At 35.9% G+C, this 22,671-nt stretch overlaps 2 protein-coding genes across 3 annotated transcripts in view; one reads left to right on the forward strand and one right to left on the reverse strand.

Moving 5' to 3' along the window:
- Window positions 1-2,563: 2,563 nt before the first annotated feature.
- LOC136031248 (inactive hydroxysteroid dehydrogenase-like protein 1) lies at window positions 2,564-19,980 on the forward strand. Its single transcript, XM_065710657.1, has 4 exons — window positions 2,564-2,831; window positions 9,777-10,231; window positions 12,769-12,993; window positions 18,408-19,980. Exons 1-4 carry the CDS (start codon window positions 2,618-2,620, stop codon window positions 18,543-18,545), a joined length of 1,032 nt encoding a protein of 343 aa, XP_065566729.1. The 5' UTR covers window positions 2,564-2,617; the 3' UTR covers window positions 18,546-19,980.
- A 611-nt stretch (window positions 19,981-20,591) lies between these two features.
- LOC136031247 (nuclear pore glycoprotein p62-like) overlaps window positions 20,592-22,671 on the reverse strand; it is a 71,436-nt gene continuing 69,356 nt past the window's right edge. For both annotated transcript variants that reach the window (XM_065710655.1, XM_065710656.1), the window contains exon 10: window positions 20,592-20,808. In XM_065710655.1, coding sequence (XP_065566727.1) covers window positions 20,656-20,808 — 153 coding nt within the window. In that variant the 3' untranslated portion in view covers window positions 20,592-20,655. The remainder of the gene's footprint in view (window positions 20,809-22,671) is intronic.

Consider the following 22,671-nt stretch of genomic DNA (forward strand, 5'->3'; position numbering starts at 1 on the left):
GTTGTGAAACTATAGTTGTCTTGATTAGTCTTGGAATGAACTAAGGAAAATAAACTATATATTTGATTTATAATGATATTATTTGCCGAAAGGTCATCAGTTCAAATTTAATTTTACTGTAATTTTTATGTTTATTTTCAATTTAGTAATAAGTAAAGAAGAAAATATTTGCAATATATTCCGTTTTCAGTAAAGTGCCAATGACGCAGTTACTGTAGATTTTCTTGTAGGTTTATTGTAAGAGTTATTGTAGGTTTCTATTTCTTTTGATCTTAAGTTTAATATGGCCATTGCTTTTCTTAAAAAAAACTTCTTTTGAAAAGTTTTTTTTTCAAATTAATTTCTGTTCGTTTTTGATTTCCAGAGTTTCAAGTTTTTCAAAATTTCCTATTTCTGAATAATTTTTTATTCCAAAATAAATTAGCAACTTTGGCAAGAACTAATAAAATTAAGCTGAATGTTTGATATATAATGATCTTAATTGCTGAAAGCTCACCACCTCAAGATTTTGTTTCACTCAGGGCCGTGTTTAATGCTTTGACTCTTCTAAGCCCTGTCGTTTCTGGCGTTCCGTTTTTGCAAGAATTTCGGGGAAATCCCCTAGCCTTTGGGGATAGTGAAAACCGCAGGGCCTAGTAGGCCTATTGATAAATCCTGGCCTAGTTTCATTGTAATTTTATTTTGTATTCAATGTTAAAATAAGTATAAAAGAAAACATTTGTAATATAAATCGTTTTAGTAAAGTACCAAATACAAAGTAGACCTTATGCTTTTATCGATAGGGAAGCAGGCAGTAGCCAAACTCTTGTTTCTAGAGAAGAATATAGGAGTCTTGAACAGTTTTGAAAAGAGCTAATAAAAATAAACCAAATTCCCATGACTTTTGGAGTAAGATATCGTTAATAAGTTTTTTTTGGGAGGGTCGAGCCGTGAAGGGAGGACTAAGGGTCAGCTCCCATGATTCTTCATTGATAATTTTTTTCGAGGGGAGGGTCGGGCCACAATGCATTTGGGGAAAAGGGCATTGGAGGGGGGGGGGCTAGTTGCCCTTCAATCACTTTCGACTTTTAAAAAGGGCACTAGAAACGCCAATTTAAAATAGGAAGAGTCCCTTCAATAGTCTGTGCTACCATCCCTTTCATAAAAACCATATATATAAGGGGCATAATTTACACCACTTGCCCCCGGGCTGGGGGGGAGGGCATATAATCTCTGGTCTCTTTTGAATAAATTGGCTATATAAAAAATTCGATCAGACAAGCTTGGCTATTAAAAATAACCTTCAGTTCAGAAGACGATAGCGAAAAGAATTTGCCCGGATTTTCTTTCTGGAAGTAGTAGCTAATTGCAAATGTCATTCTGTAAAACACACTATCCGGAAAGTACTCAAGGAAATATTTGTGCGGTTTCAATTTAGTCCTTGGAAAAATATCATCAGTAGTCGATGACAGAACTGGAAGGGGCCATTGGTGAGGATGATTATGCCTACTTTCCAAGTGGACGAAGCAATTTGCCAGACCTAGTCTCTCCTGGACTACTACTCGGAATACCTGGTTCGTCCTGCACGCTGGAAGCTGAAGGATGTTCCTCTTCATCATCAAAAAGAGCATTGAGGCTGCTGATGCTCGAAGTTTCCAAGAACTAGCTCTTCTTCCGTATCTGATACCTGCTCAGCCTCCATGGCAGCAAACGGGAAGTTCCAGGTAGGATCAGATTCATCGTCTTTTCGCTGTCTTCTAAGTCACTGAAGTCACTGTCATCAAGTAATGACAGTGCATTCTTAACCGAAACTGCGAAAAACGGCAAATTTAGGTGACAGAAAACTGGATTCAGATTAGAACAGAAAGAACAAAATATGGCTAAGTTACATACATCCAACCTCTCAACATACAAAACAACCGAAAATAAATCTTGCTGAGACCAGACTTCGCTAAGCTTGGACGAAAAAAATTATGAAGCGTACTTCCGACGGGTTGGACAGCCGGTCCCAGGAGGCTAGTTAACATTGCAAAGTCTAAAAACAGTCAACAACGTGTGAACATTTGTTCTTTAGTGTTTGATTTGAGGTTTTTCAGTTTGACTTGGATGGCATATTGGACACATTTTTATGGTAGTTTCAAACATAAAATTTTAATATTCAATAACCATCTTTCTGCTTTTATTTAGGCAACCAGTTAATTCTAATGCTCCTTATTATTCTTGAACACAAAAAAACTATCAATTAAAAGAAAGTGTCACCAATTCACCCTCTATTCTCAATTTACTACTTGAATTAATAATTTGTATGTCAACAATCAAGGCGAAGTACATTTCCTCTTTCAATGAAAAATAACCAAAAATAAACGACGTCAAATTTTAACAAAATAAGGATGAGACAACAGGGACTACAGCAAGTATTTGGTTTGTTAAAGATATACTTTAACAATATTAGCAGACAGTTTGTAGTTGGACGGCTGAAACACTATTGTTGGGAAAACTGTTAGGGAACAGTTTTTTGTTTGGACGGTGGAAAAACCCCTTAAAATGAAGTGAACAAAGCTTCAACACCACTTGGGAATACTTGTTACCCCTTGCTGCTTGTTGAAGAAGCTGAAGAGCTGCTAGAAATTAGAGAGTGATGGCTTGTTCAATAGATTCATTTAATCATTTATGGAAAGTAATTGAAGCGAATCTAAATAAAATAAAGGACGTCCTTTCAATAATTGGCCTAGCATATGTTGGTAAAGTGGGGTTACAAGTCATTGCCAAGTCTGTGAAGGTTGTTTATCTCTATGGCCTTGCTCGAGCACTTGGACCAAGGGACCTAGTCTCAGAATATGGGAGATGGGCAGGTTAGTGTCACTAGTTCTACTTACAATTCAAGATAGCTTACTCTTTTGCCAGTTTATCTTGACAGTTTTCAAGTTTAGTTAGCCAAGGCTATTCAAAGGATAACACTAGCCTAACTGCTAAATTTATTATGAGGTTAAAGTTAAAACAGCCCAGGAAAATGGAGTATAATAACATTATAGATTCAGACTTTTTACCTTATAAATTAGCATAAAAATTCCAGCAGTGTATTCAGAGGCTTAATGACTTCCTAAGAAAGTATTTTGAAGCACCTACCACTCCTTCCTCCTTTATGGACCAAAGACCTACCCAGAGTCTTGCAGTTTTCAAGTCATAATTGCATCAACCCTCTTTTTTTTCATATGTATGGGTGGGCAACTACATGGCTTTTAACCACTTTTCATACAGAGTGCCATAAAACCCCAAATTGATTATAGGCTCATTATATGTGGTGATTGTGCAAAGACCCAACTGCAGAAAGTTGAAACTACACAAAGTGATATAAGTTGCCTCATATTTACCTTAAATTGCATTGTCCAGCAAAATAAGGATTAAATATTTGGTCTCAGGAAACTCATAATTACTATGATTCTTAATTACCTCAGTTTGAACTTCAGAGCAAAAGTAAGGTCTATATCTGGATCTGTTATGCTTCATGTCAAAGATGGCAAAATTTCATTTCTGTTGATTGGCCCATTGACATGCTTTAAGAGAGATGAAAGTTGAGCCCACTCCAGTTATGGTGATAGTAGTTGTTTAGTTTTATCACAAGCCGTCTAAACTGGAAATTACACTGCTTTGCAGCATAGTTTCCATACCATAGCACTTAGAAATGCTAATTATAGAAGTGTATCCATTTCTGGTTGACCCTCCTCCTCCATAGGGCAAACTAAAAATGTGTAAAGTGGGCAGGGTTTTGAAGCTGAGGGAAAAGTTGGGGTTGTACAATATGGATGAAATATATTTTAAATAGTTATCACTGGTAATTTCTGTACAGTAGGAAGTCAAAAGATAAGTAAAAAACTCACACATGTATTAATCTTAATATCCAAGATCACTCACTTTCACTTTTGAGTTTAAACTAGGCTAGCCAGCTGTATCTGAAAAAAAAAAACATCCAACTTTGCTTACAGATAACATTACCTTTACCTATAGAGAAAAGTGTATTAGTCCATGAGCCCTACAGGCAGCAGGGCTAGGTTTGTATTCTGATTGGTTGAATTGTTAGTTGATTAGAACACAGACCTCACCCTGCTGCCCACAGGGCTCATGCTTTGCTCTATAGGTAAAGGTAATGTTATCTGCAAGTAAAATTAGACATTTGTTTTGTTCAGATATAGCTGGCTAGTTTAAAGTGAAAGTGAAAGATCTTGGATATTAACATTAATGGATACATTAGTTTTTTTTTACTTATCTTTTGACTTCCTACTATATAGAAATTACCAGTGATAACTGGAATTAGTATTTAAAATATAATTTGTACAACCCCAACTTTTCCCTGGGCTTCAAAACCCTGCCCACTTTATACATTTTTAGTTTGCCCCATGAAGGAGGAGGGTTAACCAGAAATTGATGTGCTTCTAGAATTAGCATTTCTAAGTACTATAGTATGGAAACTATTCTGCTTTGCAACATAGTTTCCACTTTAGACAGCTTGTGATGAAACTAAACATTTACCATGGTGACCACAAGATAGGTATGGCCTGTAATGACCATTCTTCAGTGGTTTAAAGCTGACATCATTGCAAAACAGCAACTTCAGACAGAGTATACAAGATGACTGGGCATGGCAAGCAGCATCAGCATCCCAGCAAGACACTCATGATGAGATTGGCACCAATGGATCTAACTAATATTTTTATGACTTGTGATTCAATTTCTTGTCAAGTCTTGACTTAAAAATACACCTCAGGGTAAAATCACCATTTTACCTCCAGGACTATTCAAGGCATTGATAGCATGCTCAGAGAAGAAATGTTGCTGAATTTGCATATTAAACGGATGTTTTGACATCATTTGTGAGTGGTCTCTGGTATGTTGCTGGCTTGAATGTTTGGTAAAGAAAAGGTTATTTGACTGACTATTATACTTGTAGACAAGCACCACATCACCACTGTGGCATCTGAAAACAGGTGTTGGCAGCTGCTGGCACTCTAGTCTCTGGTTGTAAAGGAGATCATGCAGCTCTGTACTTTGTGACATGCCTCCAAACTCTCTCTTTTAGGCTAGTATCATTCTTATAAGAAGGGAGATGAGACATGCATCAAAATCAAAAACAGGCCTGACTATAGCCTTAAAAAGACTTTACAGAAACAGCTAGTTATAGTGCATTTAAGGAGACCAAGGCTTGAACTTTCTTGTGAGACTACTTGTTGCCAGTGGCCCTGCAACTTTAGTTGTTCTTTGATTAGTTATCCTAGATCTCTTTCTTTGGGAGTAGTCTTAAGTACTGAGTTTGACATTGAATCAGACATGCTGTACTGGCAACAAGGATTATTACTACCAAATTGAAGAACACAGCACCTCAATATATTCAACTCCAGTGAGCAATCTTGTGCCCAAGTTTGTCTTTTAAGGAGGTAGTGCTGCAGGCTTTATTGATTAGCAGGTCCAAACAGCTTGGAACCATCAGAATAGAAAGTGATGTTGTCTTTTATTCCATTCACTGTATTGTTGATATATGACAAATATGGTAACACCCAAAACAGTGCCTTGGGGGACTCTGCTTACAATATCATTAGCTCTGAAAATTTTTTCTTACCATTGGCTAAGAAGAGTTGAACCTTCTGAGTCTGACCTATCAGAAAGTATATGACCCAATTGATTATGTCCGTGTTGGTACCTGCTGTTGTAAGTTTTAAGTTATACTGTTGTAAGTTATTTGAGGCCTTAGAAAAATCCAATAGAATCAGGTCCACAGGGATTCCTTTATCCAAGTGATCTGTTATAATGCAAGGTCTCAAGGATATTGGTCTCAACCAGTTTTCCTGGCTGAAAGCTGTGCTGGTCAGGGAGAGTATATTATTGGTGAAGAGATGTGCCAGAATTTCAGCATTCACAATCCACGCAAGTGTTCTAGCCACCACTTAAGTAAGATTGATTGGTAAGTTTGGCACAAAAAAAAAACAAAAACAGTAGACTATTAATAATAGCAGAAAGTTACTCTTATTTAGCTACTTCTAAGTGGCTCCATGTTTAGAGGCATTTACAATGAATTTGTAATTGTTTAAATGAAACTCCTAGCTCTGGCTGGGTTTATTGCCCCTACTTTCCCCTAAATCCCTCCAAGGGCTTGGAAATTCCCATAATAAACACTAAATTCCCATCTTGGACAAAAGAACTCACCACCATCCATTATTTTAGAACAAAATTGCAGAACTTAAAAAATTGCTTGGAACTTAACCAATTTTTCTTGATGGGTCAAAAATGAATGAAAAGATGTCATTTGGAGCATTTCTTCTCTCCCTTAATATTCCAGTGGCTGAGAAAATGTTTGGTAATTGTTCTATTATGTCAGCTGAATTAAATGCTATTATTATGGCTTTGGAATATGTTACTAATAATTGCCCACACACTTCTAATGTAAAAACATTATGATATACTCAGATTACATTTTGAGGTCTGGAGCAACTGGATATGCCCCTCCCTATAAGCTGGACATAGATACTTTCCATTGTCTTATGCTCACAAATGCACTTGATTCTAGGTGTACTAGGTGTACTGGTAATGACACATTTCCAGTACATTGCAATTCACTCCCATACTATGGGTTATTATTGTGCTGCCAAAATTGCTAAATGTTTTCAAATATTCATCAGCCAAATAGGGGGCTCATTCCTCTCAGAGATATCTCTTGATGGAGGTTATCAGAGGCCTGTCTGACAAATATTAAACTGAATTTATCCCCCTTTTTTAGTTAATATCTTTCTAAAATATACCATAGAATCCTTACAGAGTCAAATAGTGAACCTGCAGGTGTTCTTTTATCAAATCCTAAACTCTGCTGGTCTAATTCCCTCATTTCCATTTTGCAGATCCCGCAATATAAGAAATGAAAAAATTGACCATTGTCTATTTAAATGTAATATGCTAATGCCTGGACAGTATACCCTTTGAAATAAACTTTTAAAGTGCTCCAAACACCACAAAATTCCACCATCAGTCAAAAGCTTGGTTGAATATTCACAAAGAATACTAAACTCAAGGTCTACACCTGGATTATCCAGTTCTTGGGATTCAAAGAGCTACTGCAAGACATATAATTAGGCTTTGTTTTGGATTATGAACAAACCTGTTGACAAGAAACATGCACTGAAGATGATTGAAAACCTACAAATTCAGTAAATTTTGAGCTTCAGCTAGATCCATCCCAGGTCTTGTGGGGGCAGGGGGATAAGAGCAATAATTATTAAACTGTGAAAGAACATCAGGTGGAATTCTGGATGAGGGACTTCACTAAGCTGGAAAGTAGTTGATTAGGAGAATAGAACTTTTCAAGAATGAATTCAGACCCTAAATCAGGTCTACAAAGGTGTTTTCCAACTCTTTTTTCCTACTTCTTCCCTATTTCTAATGATTAGGAAATTGTATAAAACACAGGGTTATAACTTTTTAACATTATAAAAAATTATCTCCCCATAATTTTGATTTGAGTCTACTTTTCTCTGGTTCTGAGTTTTGAAGGCATAATTCTAGTAATCTGAGTAGCATTTCAAGCCTTTTTTTTGTTACTCAAGATACAGTTTTTCAAATTCTTTAGCACCTTATAAATCTGGATTTAACAAAGGTATGAAGCTCAAAACATTTTTTTGGAGCCTTGTGTGTGCTATAGATCTATTTATAAAAGTTTCACTTCATAGCACAAAGTTTGTCTAAGCTTATTTAAGGTCAGTACCCTTAAAGGAAGAAGAAGAGGAAGTAGATACTTCAAAAGACCTCCTCTGTCCGTCAGGTTCAAATGTGCTAAATTTTCAGGCGTTTTCATACCAGCTCCCTAATTCAAGTGGTGAAGTTCCCTCTTTTCCCCCTTTGCAGGTCATGTAATCTTAAAAATGAAACAATATGTCATTGCCTATTTGACTGTAGTATGCTGACGTCTACACAGTATACCCTGTAATGTAAAATGTTAGAATGCTTCAAACACCACAAAGTTCCACTTACAGCCAAGAGTCTTGCCAACCATACTTGCACACAGAGCCCAATATATATTATCTTATAATTCAACTGCTAGTATCAAAAGATATACTGCAAGAAATCTGAGAAGATACAAGATACATAAGACAAACCAGCTCCATAGCTCTGTCCATCTCACAGAGTGAGTCAAAAGGAAAAGGGCTGAATAGTCTTGACTGAAAAGCCCCTGCCTGCTGAAAAAGAAGAAGATCCTCACGACATAGTTCAGGTTTTGGAAAAATGCCCCTTTTCTAGAAATTTGCCAAGCATTGTGTAGATAATCTAAATTTATATTTCTTTTTCTTCTATCTGATTTCTCATCTGTAACAAACCTTAACCAGATGACCGGTGTTTGATTGGTAAACTCATATTATAACAATCACTGCTGCTAGAATTACGTTCTGCTGTTAGAGCTATTTTCTATTATAGTCAAAGTTTATCCATGCATTGTCAATTTTTTTAGTGTACACTACAAGTTTGTGCATGTGATTTGATTTTTATTATCAGTATTTTCTTTAAACTTCCATCATAGTTGGTTTAGTAGACACAAAATTCTCATTAACTTAAAATCATGTTTTACTGAAATATAGACTTCAAAGACAAGTTTGACATGGTCCACACGAAAAGTCATGATCATAAAACAAAATTGGCATTCAAAATACAATTTTTGCACTACACTGAAAAAACGCAGAATTTTATATCAGTTTCATTTCAGTTAGAGAAAAAAAAACTTTTTTGAATTTGGTTACAGCTGGCTTGCAACATAAAAATGTAATTCTTATTTGAAAAACAAGTGAAACTAATACCAAAATTCAATCAATAGTTTTGAACAGCTTTTAAGAAAATCAGTATTAGAATCAGTCATACTTGATCCTTACAAGGTGAAATAAAGTATTCACAATGTGAATTTACCACTGAGCTATAAAAATATGGCAATTATGTCAGTATATTATTTCAGTCATGTTAAATATTGCATGAGAAAAAAGCTGTATTTTCCTAAATTTAATTATAGTTGGCTTGTAAAATACAGATCTCTGAAAGAGATCAGGAGAATAGGTCCCTTTGAAAAAGCAGATGAAAAAAAAGAACTAAAAAAGGAGAAAAAAAAACTTTACATTGTCTAACAGTTTTTCCCAATGAGAAGCAAAAACCATCCACAATTGTCTGGCAGTTTTTCCCAGATCTGGCTTGACCTGATGTGAGAACTTTTTCTATATTTCTATTTTTCTCTTATTTCTTTGGACACAATGAAAATTTAGTTGACCACCAAAAATGCATGTAAACAACTTTTTTAACACAGCAGAGGAAAATAGGGTTTTCAGTGAGCTGTTTTATATTAAATTGAAAATACAGCTTTGTATAAACTAAATATTGAATAATGAAACTAGATTGACTGTTTATAACGTGCTAATGCATTATGAAAATACTTAAGAAAGTATATCTTAAATTACCTTAAATTGCAGCTTGAAGCAATATAAGGATTTATATTGCTATATATATTTTGTTTTTAACTAAGTGTTAATGATGTTCTAAATTTAGAGAGTTTATGGTGGCTGTAGCCTCACTTTGATGTGAGGGGGTATATTTATCAAAAAAGGAACTACTGAAGACTGTGGGAAATTTTTTTAGACTTCACCAAGGCTGACTTGATGTGAATACTCCTTTTCAAAGTGAGATATAGTCTTTATTTAGGCTTAGCACAAACTTGTAAAATAGTCCTGTCAATTTCAAGGTTCGTTTTTGGTTGAATAATTGTAAGTTGTTTAATTTTATAGTTGTGACTGGCTCAACTGATGGTATTGGAAAGGAATACGCGAGGCAACTTGCATCCCTTGGCATGTGTATTGTCCTTATTAGCAGAAACCTAGATAAACTGAATCAAGTAGCTGCCGAAATTGAAAAAGAGTTCAAAGTAGAAACCTGTGTCATTCAAGCTGATTTCAGTCAGGGTAGAGATGTTTATGACAAAATTAAAACAGTTCTCGAGGGAAAAGACCTTGGAATACTGGTCAACAATGCAGGTGTTATGCTTGAGTATCCAATGGACATTTCAGAGTACAATGGTGATCGCATTTGGAATCATGTAAATATTAACATTGGAGGTGTTACAATGATGACCAGAATTGTCATTCCTGAGATGTTGAGAAAGAAAAGAGGAGCCATTGTCAATATCTCTTCTAGCTCAGCCATTGGGCCTCTTCCTTATATGAATATCTACTCAGCTTCTAAGGTAATTTGAATCCTATTTAAAATAATTTTGGCTTAGGCCTAAATGTGTTAGTATTCTGTATTTTTCATTTATTGGCGGCCATAAGCTGATTTTTTTTTTTTGGGGGGGGGGGTGCTTACCTGGTATAATCAGCTTTTCCAATGCTGTATAATAGAAATCTCAAAACAGAAATGTTAGGCAGCATCATTGAGCAAGGGGGTCCAGCCCACCCTACCACCTCGCCCACCCCTCTCCCATATGGGCGCCCAGCTGTCCATGTTTTCATATGCACACATTTAAATCTTCAAGATTATATATTGGAAGACTTGGGACTCGCAGAGCTTTATCTAAAATTGCTTTGGCAAAAAAATAAAACTACTATAAGGACCAGACACCATGAAAGTAGTTCTGTACATGCTTTAGTTTTGGTTGGGCTGGGATATTTTTAATTGTATATGGGGAGGGGCTTATTAAGCTCTAAGTTAAAAGTTGTATGCAATTTTCTTTTTTTGAAAGTTGTTGTTTTATTGACTGCAAAAAGAAAACCGACTGTGTGTTGTGTTTTGGTATAGCTGGTGTTTTGGCGGACCTGTACAGTACTCTCAGTGATAAATGCAGGTTGCAACTGAAAAAAACTAAGATTGCAACAAAAAAAGTTTTCTATAAAATGTATATTTTAGTTTAGATAAATTAGCGCTTTCTACTTCTTTTTCTTCCTTTCTACTTCTTTTAGTGATTATGGGCTTTCCACTATTAAGTACTTAGTCTTGATTTTATATCACTATATTTGTTACATTGCAATAAAATAAAGCTGTTTGCTGGCAGCTCTAGATACGTTATTGGAGCTCTTTCGATTACACACTCGAATATCAAACTTTAAATTTGCAATTCAACACTTTTCCTCAAGGTTCCGGTCAACCAAGCTTTTTGTAGAAGGTGGGAACTTGCAAGGTTTGAGGCACTGTCTAACATATTACATTCAGATATGCTGTAGTAAATGGTTGTATTACTCATATTAAATTAGATGGCGATGGAGGGGAGATCCAAGAAATTGGAGATTGGGAAGGAGAAAACTTGAAAGTTGAACTACTAGCCTTTGTAGAAATTCAGTAAAACATTTTAGGCTGAATTTTTAAGGGGGTGTGGGAGAGGGTTATTTTCATTACAGGAAATCCAACAATCTACAATTCAAGAACTATCTCTTTGGAGCATAGACCTCCCAATGGTACAGTTAGTTTTAGAGAAGTTTGACAATTTCATATGCTTCATGAGTATGCATTATGCTGGAATGACTTAGGATAGGCTGGAAATATATTAGGATAGCCCAGCGCTGTATTCATTGGGGGATTTCTCTGTTTGACCCCCAGTTTTATTTGACTTGTACAAAAGTAACATAAGTTTATGTCAACTAATTTTTGTTGTGTTTTGTAAAGTTTTTTACCCCCCCCCCGTTCCTGAACAAAAATCATGGATACAGCTCTGGGATAGCTCAATGCTTGCCTTAGTCATAATAAACATTAATTTTTTGGATTTTTGGGCACAGTATTAAATCCTTTATTAATGTGATTGAGTTCTGGAACATATCTTATAGTTTTTTTGCTCTAATAAAACAATGGCACAATGACACACATTGGCCAATTCACGGAAATGTTTGGAGGGGGAGGGGCAAAATGTATTTTTCATGATCTATTAGGGGGGAATTTTTTTATGCTTTTTTTTCGAATGAAAACATAAAAAAGATATTTTTGGAAATCTAGGCGGGAGGGCGAGAATACAGGGGAGGCAAATCCCCCCTCCCAATTGACATCACTACACAAAGGGTAACTTATGTTATTTTGTTGTTGGGTAATATGTAAATATTCTGTACATTTTTTTGTTGAACGCAATTTTATTGTGAATTATATATTGAATTAAAGCAGTTGGAATTTTTGTCCATTTTTCTTTACATTGCAAACGTATGGTCTTATCCTTATGATAATTGTATTATATATAAATTTGACAATTAGAATTTGTATGCCTAATCAATTACTAGTTTATATTTAAGGTTACTGCTCAAGCCAAACTGCAGTCACACCTGTAAATAAAAAGGCTAAAATTTATAAATGGTCCAGGTTTTTGTCTAATTATAGTGTCGCACTGGCTCTTCTGAAGCAAAGAAGTCAAATATCGGGAACTTGGTTTGAAAAGCATTTGTAAGCACTTAATATGGCTCCTTAATTTTTCCTATTAATTGTTTGTCATCATATCTTTTATCAGATAGCATGCATATAGAGAAACTGCTATTCCAAGGCTCTACATTGCTAAAATAAAAGAATATGCCCCCTGTGTTCATTTTGATCGAACTATCGTAAGCGTTTTATTCAAAGTGAAACATAACGTGAAGTTAAAAAAACATAAGTGGGATATAAAGTGAAGTTAAACATTTTGCACTAGGTACATTAATGGTGGTGTATTCGGGGGTAATTTTGTTTTTATCGACCAGTTTGTCTATGGCTCAGGCAAAGCCTTGTTAAATGATTTTATATTACCTTCTGTCTTTTATTTCTATTTTTTTTTAGATATACGTCGATTATTTTTCTCAAGGACTTCGGGCTGAACTGTACTCTAAAGGTATTGATGTTCAAACAATCATTCCCTTTTACATAGCGACAAAGATGACTATTTTTAGCGATAAATTGGCCAAGAATTTCTTGGTGCCCAATGCTCAATCTTTCGTTCGGAGTGCCCTGTGCACTCTAGGAAGGTCTCCACGGTGCACTGGTTATTGGACGCATGAAATTCAGGTTTGGAAATTTTTTTTTTTTACATTTAACATTTGATATATGTTTTTTTAATATTAATATTTCAACATTTTTTGGAACATCTTTGACATTTGCACCATATCCCCTTCGTGTCCATTAACTGGAATTTCTAACTGCTTAGCACTTTTGTACTTCGAAACATGGATATAATCTCATATGCTCTCTATCTAGTATTTCCGAATTTGACCAGTAAAAAGCTATAAATTTAAGGCACACTAACTTCCTTGAATTTTTCCTTTAAATCTGAACTGCTGCAAATCTATTACTTCCATTTGTCTATCATTAGATACTAATTACATATGTGTTGTAAAAATAGATTGATATTTTTTTTAATTTGGTATCCAGGCATTAGAAATCTTCAAACCTTGCTTCAAATCCAATTTTGAGATCCCCAGTCCTTTCAGCGTAAATATGACAAGATGCAGTGTTTAATTTGATTTGTGTATGTGACATGTAGAAAATGCGTCAAATATTCGTCTCACAAATGTTTTCTCTATAAAACCAACTGATGTTTGAAGATGCAAGTTTTATCCTTTGTTATTTTTTTGAATCTCTATTTTCATTGTAGCGATAAATTTCAATCATTCAGATATTTTTATAATATCAACCATGAATAGAAAATATTGCAGCCAAAATGGATCTTTGAGTAGTATCGTCAACAGACCTCAGCATAGTAAAAGAACCCGGAATAATTGCTTTCTCTTTCGCTAAAATAAAGCGTAATATTGTGGCTTATTGAATCCATATGATTTAAAAAATTTATTATTTTTTTTCACAAACAACAAAATATTATCTGTCTTTATCATTTCATATAAATTTGTTGACGCAATCAAAAATGACCTGTCCTCCGGTGGTATTATTCATTGGAACTAACTTCATCAATTCTTAAAAGACAAGCTTTATTAATCGTGCGAAATTTCCGTTTGAAAATGAGGCCTCGAAGCTAAGGGCCGCAAGTTAAAATCGCTGACAATATAAATCTTTGTTACTTTGCCATGAAAGAAGTCAAGACTAGTACCATAAAATTTACTATTAGCCTATTTCTCTTGTTAAGATAGAAGTAAAAAATCAGTTTATATTCCCCTGTTATTGTGAATGCAATACTGATAACTTTATTGGCATTGAACTGATTAATTTTTTGAACCGACAGATGTTTTCGACAAAGGTTCAGCCAAATCAAACATCAGTTTAGGCTGAGGAAGCAAAATACAAAAGAATTGTATATGAAAAAAGGGCTATTTGCGTGGGTTTTCGGCTAAAATACAATTTTCCTATGAATAGATCTGATAGTAATAAATTAGATAATAATACTCTATTCGAGTTCGAATGAGTTGATTTTGAATAGATCCGAGGACACACGAGGGAAAACAGACAGGGATTTTAGTCTCAAAGTCATGTTCGTGTTGTATTCCTATTTTTTGGGAAGAGGGCCATATCCCTCTTCGATTCTTCCCAGTGGTCCCATGGCACTTCTCTAATATGATATCTCTTAACTAGTATGATATGATTTACTCCTTTTTCGCAACTTTATTTAGAAAAATTGTTTGAATTTAGTTGCTAATCCTTGTGTATTGCTTTTATTTTTTATCCATAAAGCAAAGACTGTCTTTGCAGTACTTCAGGCCATGGGTACGGTAATCCTCTGGGAGGGTACAAAAAAACACAGATTCTTATGACGTTTAGGACTCTGTGCTTTTCTGATCAGGGTGAGAGTACCCATGCATTAAGAAGGCCCTATATATTCGACGTATTTTATGGCTTAATTCAAACCCTTTCAGAAAAGAGACGCGGGTGAAATGCTTTTATAAAGCCACAAAAATGCAGTTGAAAGTGCTCTTCAATGGAAAATAAATAAAAATTATTTGAGGTGATAAAAGGTTTGTTCGAATTTTGCTAATTATTTTAATAACGATTTTCATCGACATGTTCAAAAGATAATATTTTGGCATGTAGTGATTCTTGATGTAATTCGTTGATTATAATCTTTGAGAAGAAATTATTATTATTATCTTACAAAGAAAATGGGCCAATATTAAAGTCAACCGAGAAAATCAACCTGCTAGCGCGTAGCGCGCCATCTTTAGTGATTGGTAACAACTATTGCAAATGGATACCATATCGGTTGCGTGTTTTTAAAGACGCTATAAATATTCTCCCATGCTTGCAACCTCTGCAAATGATATTAATTTCATTAGATCTTCTTTGACACTAGGATTGCTGAGAATGTCCACCTCACTCCTTGTTGTCTGTGGTACACAATGTTTAACAACTAAGTTGGGTTCGAACTAAGTTCGAACCTGGTAATGATTAATTCATCGGGATCTGTGGCAATCAGTGCAAGCTAAGTCCCTGTAACTGTAACTACATAAATTACCAATACAAGACCCAAATAGACTCCCTCGAACAAGGGCTTTAATAAAAAGGAAAAAAAAAATGCTGTCTAATAAGAGATAAAACAATACTCCTTACCAGATGAGAGGCGCTGGTGAAAAACCTTCAATGTCTAATTTTATTTGGAACTCAAATTTTTATCTGCGTATACTTTATCAGTGCAAATTTGGGAAATTTCACGACCCCTGTATTTTCTTGACATCAAAGAAAAAACCTTTTGCAATACCGCAGGTGGAGGGGTGGCAGCTGTCCTCAGACCTTTTTTTCTACCTCTGGATTAAGGGGTGAAGTATATCTTAGTTTGTCCAAACAAAAGTTATTTTTTATACTGATCTAAATATTCATCTAGTTCATGCATAATAATTATCTCAAAGATAATTTCCATGCTAAAGTAGTAAAAAAAAACAAACAAAAACAGGAAAATATAAGATAAATATTCTTTTCTCCGACCAATCTCGAAATGTTCCAATATAGATTACATCATATTTTCAATTTTATCATTCCCCCATTTTTCTGAATCTGATCCGCGCAAATCGCCTGTTTTTGCTTGTGATAAAGAATCGTCATTATGTAGAAATGATGAGTGGAATCACATTCTTTTACGACACACGGGTAGCCGACCTTGCAGTCATTTCTGCTGGAGGAGCACAATTTTACTGGCAAAGAAATGGTTATAGGAACCACTCCTTCTTATTCACTTGGAGCTTTTTAAAAATAGAAGAGACAAATACAGTATAAAATAAAGACATGTTGAATTTAATACTTAAAAGAGCTCTCCATTAGGGCAAACGAACCCATAGGCCATTCAAAGCCGGTCATTTGTTCTTCTGCCTTACATTGCAAGTTTTATTTCTTGCAATGCCTTATTTCTTCTCCAATGTTTGGGAGAAAATACCATTTTGGGAGTAATATTTGCCATGGGCATGTTGTTTCTATAATTCTGGTTTCAATTTTTATGGCACTTGGTATTAACCAAGTGACATATAGCAGTCGCCAATTCTGTCGGTCTGTCGGTCCCGGTTTTGCTACTTTAGGCACTTCCAGGTAAGCTAGGACGATGAAATTTGGCAAGCGTATCAGGGACCGGACCATATTAAATTAGAAATAGTCGTTTTCCCGATTTGACCATCTGGGGGGGAGTGGGGGCCCGGTTAATTCGCAAAAAATAGAAAAAATGAAGTATTTTTAACTTATCAGCGGGTATTTGGATCTTAATGAAATTTGATGTTTGGAATGATATTGTGTCTTAGAGCTCTTATTTTAAATCCCGACCGGATCTGATGACATTGGGGGGAGTTGGAGGGGGAAAACCTAAAGTCCCGGTTTTGCTACTTTAGGCACTTCCAGGTAAGCTAGGACGATGAAATTTGGCAAGCGTATCAGGGACCGGACCATATTAAATTAGAAATAGTCGTTTTCCCGATTTGACCATCTGGGGGGGGGGAGTAGGGGCCGGTTAATTCGGAAAAATAGAAAAAATGAAGTATTTTTAACTTATGAGCAGGTGATTGTATCTTAATGAAATTTGATGTTTGGAATGATATTGTGTCTCAGAGCTCTTATTTTAAATCCCGACTGGGTCTGATGACATTGGGGGGAGTTGGAGGGGGGAAACCTAAAATCTTGGAAAACACTTAGAGTAGAGGGATCGGGATCAAACTTGATGGGAAAAATAAGCGCAAGTCCCAGATACATGATTGACATAATCGGAACTTATTTGCTCTCTTTGGGGTAGTTGGGGGGGGGGGGGAGTAAGTCTTAAAAATTAGAAAAATGAGGTATTTTCAACTTACGAACGGGTGATCGGATCTCAATGAAATTTGATGTTTAGAAGGATATCGTGTCTTAGAGCTCTTATTTTAAATCCCGACCGGATCTGGTGATGGGGGCGGGGAGTTGGGAGGGGGAAACCTAAAACTTGGAAAACACTTAGAGTGGAGGGATCGGGATGAAACATGGTGGGAAAAATAAACACAAGTCCTAGATAGATGATTGACATAAATGGAACGGATCCGCTCTCTTTTGGGTAGTTGGGGGGGGGGGGGGTTAATTCTGAAAAATTAGAAAAAATGAGGTATTTTTAACTTACGAACGGGTGATTGGATCTCCATGAAATTTGATCAGGATATCGTGGCTCAAAGCTCTTATTTTAAATCCTGACCGGATCTGGTGACATTGGGGGAAGTTTGGGGTGGGGAGACCTAAAATGATGGGAAACGCTTAGATTGGAGGGATTGGGATGAAACTTGGTTGGAAAAATAAGCAAAAGTCTTGCATACGTAATTTACATAATTGGAACGGATCCGCTCAATTGCGGGGGGAGGGGGTAATTCTGAAAAATAAGAAAAATAACGTATTTTTAACTTACGAAGGAGTGATCGGATCTTCATGAAACTTCATATTTAGAAGGACCTCGTAACTCCGATATCTTATTTTAAATCTCAACCGGATCAAACGTAATTGGGGGGGGGGGCAGTTGGGGGGACCGGAAATCTTAGAAAATACTTAAAGCGGTGAGATCAGGATGAAACTGGATGGGAAGAATAGAAACCTGTCTAAGATACGTGACTGACATAACTGGACCGGATCTGCTCTCTTTGGTGGAATTTGGAGGGGGGAGGTAATTTTGAAAATTGAGGTATTTGTAACTTACGAAAGGGTAACCAGATCTTAATGAAATTTGATATTTAGAAGGATCTTGTGCTATAAAGTTCTAATTTCAAATTCCGACCAGATCCTGTGACATTCGGGGGAGTTGGAAGGGCGGATCCGCTCTCTTTGGGGGAGTGAGGGCGAGGGTTAATTCTGAAAGATTATAAAAATTAGGTATTTTTAACTTACGATTTAAGAAGGAAACATGTTTGAGAAGGAAGCATGAGCTCTTGGCTCTTCCGACCTCGTACCATATGAGCTCTCGGCTCTTCCGACCTCGTCACAAGTGCCATATGAGCTCTTAGCTCTTGTTGAAGCTAAAATTCGTTAATATAAATTTTTATTTATTCTAGCATGGATTTTCAACTGCCATTCCCACTTGGATGTGGATATGGACTGGTAGGATTCTTCAGCTTCAACTAAGAAAAGATGCTGAGAAAAAAGGGATTGCCCCTAAAAAAGAAACGAAACAAAATGTAGTTGCTGTTTAATTTTCTTAATCTTTCACTTTTGATGGAAAGAGTATGAGTTGTTGCTCACAGAAGTTAATTTTTTTTTCACGTTTAAGCTCCAACCTGATCAGTGTTTGGGTTACACTAGTTCATAATTATTTTTCCTCTCTTTTTACTGTCCTTTCCTACGTTTTTGTTTTTTTGAATAAGAATATTGTTTTTATTTCTGGTTTGGCACATTTGGCACCAACAGTAAGCAAAAAATAATCATGTGCTTACTATTTGGCCAGAAGGACTTGGAGCTTCCACATTGCTACTTAACAAAATACGTTATGCAGCTTACCAACATAAGCTGGTTTTTTGAATTTTTTCCCCAACCATAAACGATTTTTGGGGTATAAGCAGGGCGGATGGGGGGAGGGAGCCTCTGAGCACTCGTGCTACCGAGCTGTGTCAGATATTGCTGAAAACATGGTATTTTATTAATATGAATGTTCTATCATACTTTTCCTACTTTTGAATACAAATTTGTATAACTTCTGTCAAAACTACTATACTTGTAAGCTAAAATTCTTCAAAAGCAATTCATAACTTCCCTTCATCTGGATGTAATTTTGCCCCCCCCCCCTACCTCTCCTAGATCAAATTTCTTTCTACACCCGACATGCTTACATTTTTAAGCTACGTAACGCACTTTTGTTCTTAAATGCTTCGTCTCTTACCATCCTTTTTTAATAAGCTACTTACTTCACTCAGTATTATCTCAATCTTGTTTCTTAAGATGGACAGAACAAAATTATACTAGTGAATAGATTGACGACCAATTCAGGTACTGTCCAACTCTTATTTGAAAAGATCACTACGAATATCGCAGTTTTTTATTTTGCTAATAGAAGTAGGAATGCACTGCCAAATTAAACGACGATGAAGTGAAAATACTGAGATAACAGTGACAAAAATGAAAGCTTAGTCAAGAGTATTGTGTCAAAACTATGTAATGTTGTAGGAATAACTGATTCCTTGCCATATTCTTATCCGGAAATTTAAGGCGGATCGATCAGTTCGGTTTTACATCAAAACTACGGTTAAGACTTCGAAATTCATTTGAACAAGTTCTCGATAGCAATATCACACGAATCATTTATTATGCTCCATCAGTATTTATGCTCTGAGCTCGATTTACTAGTGATTTGTAACAGAAATAATGGTGTTACTGTAGAACTAAAAAAAAATTGACGTGTCATGTGAATTTGAGATGGTTATTTTTTTCAAAAGGTAAAAGTAGCAATGAGAAAGCCCCATTGTTTTATTTTATCAAGATCTGAAAGTTTGTGATTTACTTTGGTTTAGGAAAGCTTGTGTTTGCTTTGTTTTATAATATTACGTTACCTCATTTATTGTATATTCTTGTTAGGTGATTGTTTTGTTCATTATGAATTCCTCTTAAGTATTATTATAAAATCTGTTTATTTCACCTCTTTTATTTTAGTTTACTCTATGGATCCTTTGGGTCGATTGTTACAGAGGACTGACGAAGTAAGAGCTCCCAAAGTAAAGTAATTACAGTTCAACACTCTAAAGGGTTGAGCTTCCACATATTTTGAGCATAACTTTTTGTTCATCAAAACGTTCTTTTTTGCTTTTCTATAACGCTAAGAGAAAGCTCAGTTGAAGTGAACTGTAGCTGTTCTAGTTTTTTAGAAGCCTGGGGGGGGATATCTATTTAAGATGGATTCGTCTCGGATGTCCGAGTTTACTCAGCTCAAGGGGTAAAACTGGACGAGCATGGGGTAACTTTGGACATAGCAACCCGGTGGCGAATGTAAACTTAAAGAATTCGTCGGAAAATCTCAATAATTGTGGTGAAACAACACTAGTCTGAAAACCAGTAAACCTAGGGAAATTCAAAGGTTCAATATTTTGAAAAATCGCAACCATATAATTTTTCTTTTTTTCGTGGTATGCTTAGAACTTTGAAAAACAGAAACAGTGACTTTTGGTTCCGGTCGTTTGAAGCGATACAAAAATCATATTGAGTCGCCATTAGAAGGATGAAGAGAATTCGAATCATTTGACAAGAGCAGAAACCTTATGGTTACTTTTATTCAATAAGAAAGAAGAAGAAAAAAAAAGAAAAAAGAAAGAAAATTTAAAGAGCACCAAAGAATCGAGTTTGATCCCTTCTTGAAGTCTCTGCCGTTCTTCCTAGCTGATCAGCTTTGTTCTTCAATTCAGTAGCGCTCCGATCCACGTAGTTCAAGAGGTCTATATGAGTGTTTAAAATCTTGCTAATTTGAACAATCTGAAAAAATTACACTGTTGGTATATACTAAGTAATCATTTTGACATACATTTTAGCAAGGAAAAAAACTTCGAAGTTTAAGTCCCAACATGTCAGGAGAAGACTGATTGAAAAAATACTCTTAAGAAAGCTTTTTCATGCAAAAGAAAACCTGGAATTTTGTATAAAGAACATAGTAGCTTAGCTATAAAACGTTTAAACTAGATTGTTCTTTTCAACGCAAGACGGTGGCTCAACAACTACGATTTCTTAGCTGGAAATATGTTACTCAATTCATTAAGAGCATCCACTTATGAGATGCTTAAAAATCGGAAGACGAAGAGAAGATACGAGAAGTATCAAGAACAAAAAACGGGTAAAGAATCAAACTTATAAAAACAAAGTCATAACAAGACAAGGATGGAAAACTCGAAATAAAATTTAATTATGGAAAAAAGGTTAAAAAAGGCAAGTTGATTAGAATCAATGAATGAAAAATGTTAAAAGAAAGCTCTTATAAATCGGAAATCACCACGAGGCATTGTTAAATAAACTAGTAGACGACAGGATAAAATCCATCTTTCATTTTTTGTCAAAGGAGGTTCGAGTTTTTTGGTCGACACTCCTTTCCCAAGAGTGGGGTTATCCCTTAGGGTTGCGACAACTTTTAGAATACTATCTACACTCAAGGGAATCACGTACTATGCTCTTACGGTAGAAACAGTCCCCAAGTCGAGACACGATTTTTGTTTTCAAAGAATGTGTTGGTCGAGGTTCATATTCTTAAAAATTTTATGGTGGACTGCTAAATTTTTTAAGGGCCCTTTCACTACACTCTGTGCGCTTAGACCTGTGATTCCGTGAGACCCGTGAACGCCTGAAACGTGAGGCACAGGTTCCATTGGTGGAGCATTCGCAACATTTTGGTGGGTCATGGGCAGGACCGGCACCCTTCGGTTGACTTTACTTTAGAGGCTTAATTTCGAAAAAAACATTTTTCACTTGAATGGCGTCACATTCAAATACATTTAAAGAGCAAAAAACATGATGGTGTTACAATGTCGTTATACATTGTATAAAAGGGGTGTGCTTGTAACTGAACTCTCGTGTGTCTGACCCCCTGTACAACTGAACCCCGTGCAACTCCATCCCATTAAACTGAACACTCGTTCCTCTGACCCCATATGCAACTGAACCCCTTTTCACTAGACCAACGTGCAACTCAACCCTATTTAACTGAATTCTCTTTTCAACTGTACAAAATGCAACACGCATACCTTTCTTCCATGAAGTTGAAAAGGAGAGGAAGGATAGAAGGGCCATTTTTCATGTGAATACGTCATATTCAAATGCTATTAAAGAGCAAAGAAAGATGAAAGTGTACTGCTGTTATGCATAGTATGTTATACGTGCGTGTATATGAACCCTCGCGCGTCTGACTCTAGGTGCAACTCAACCCCATTTAAATAAACCCTTGTGCAACTGAACTTCCGTTTAATTGGACCAATGTGCAACTCTACCCTGTTTAATTGAACCATCGTTCATTAGACCACTTCATTCAAGTCCACTTTTGTCACCTTCGACAAAATGGGCTGAATTATGTTTTGTAGTTATATTGTTGATTTGAGGAGGGACTGAATGCAGTTGATTTGAATGGGAGTTGAGTCAGAGAGGTTTAGTTAAGTGGGGGTTGAGTTGAATGAGGGTTGAAATAAATGGGGGGTTAAGTTGCACGACATTTCAATGAAACGGGGGTTGAGTTACATGAGGGTTCAGTTACTACTAGATAAGTGCATTAAAGTAGATAATGCTGTGCATGAGGATAATTGGGCTGCTATTAAGTTAGGAAGGGAGTTTAGTAGTTCGTGCAGTGTGGAGTCAGGA

This window comes from Artemia franciscana, chromosome 9 (assembly GCF_032884065.1).
Source record: "Artemia franciscana chromosome 9, ASM3288406v1, whole genome shotgun sequence".
NCBI lineage: Eukaryota > Metazoa > Arthropoda > Branchiopoda > Anostraca > Artemiidae > Artemia > Artemia franciscana.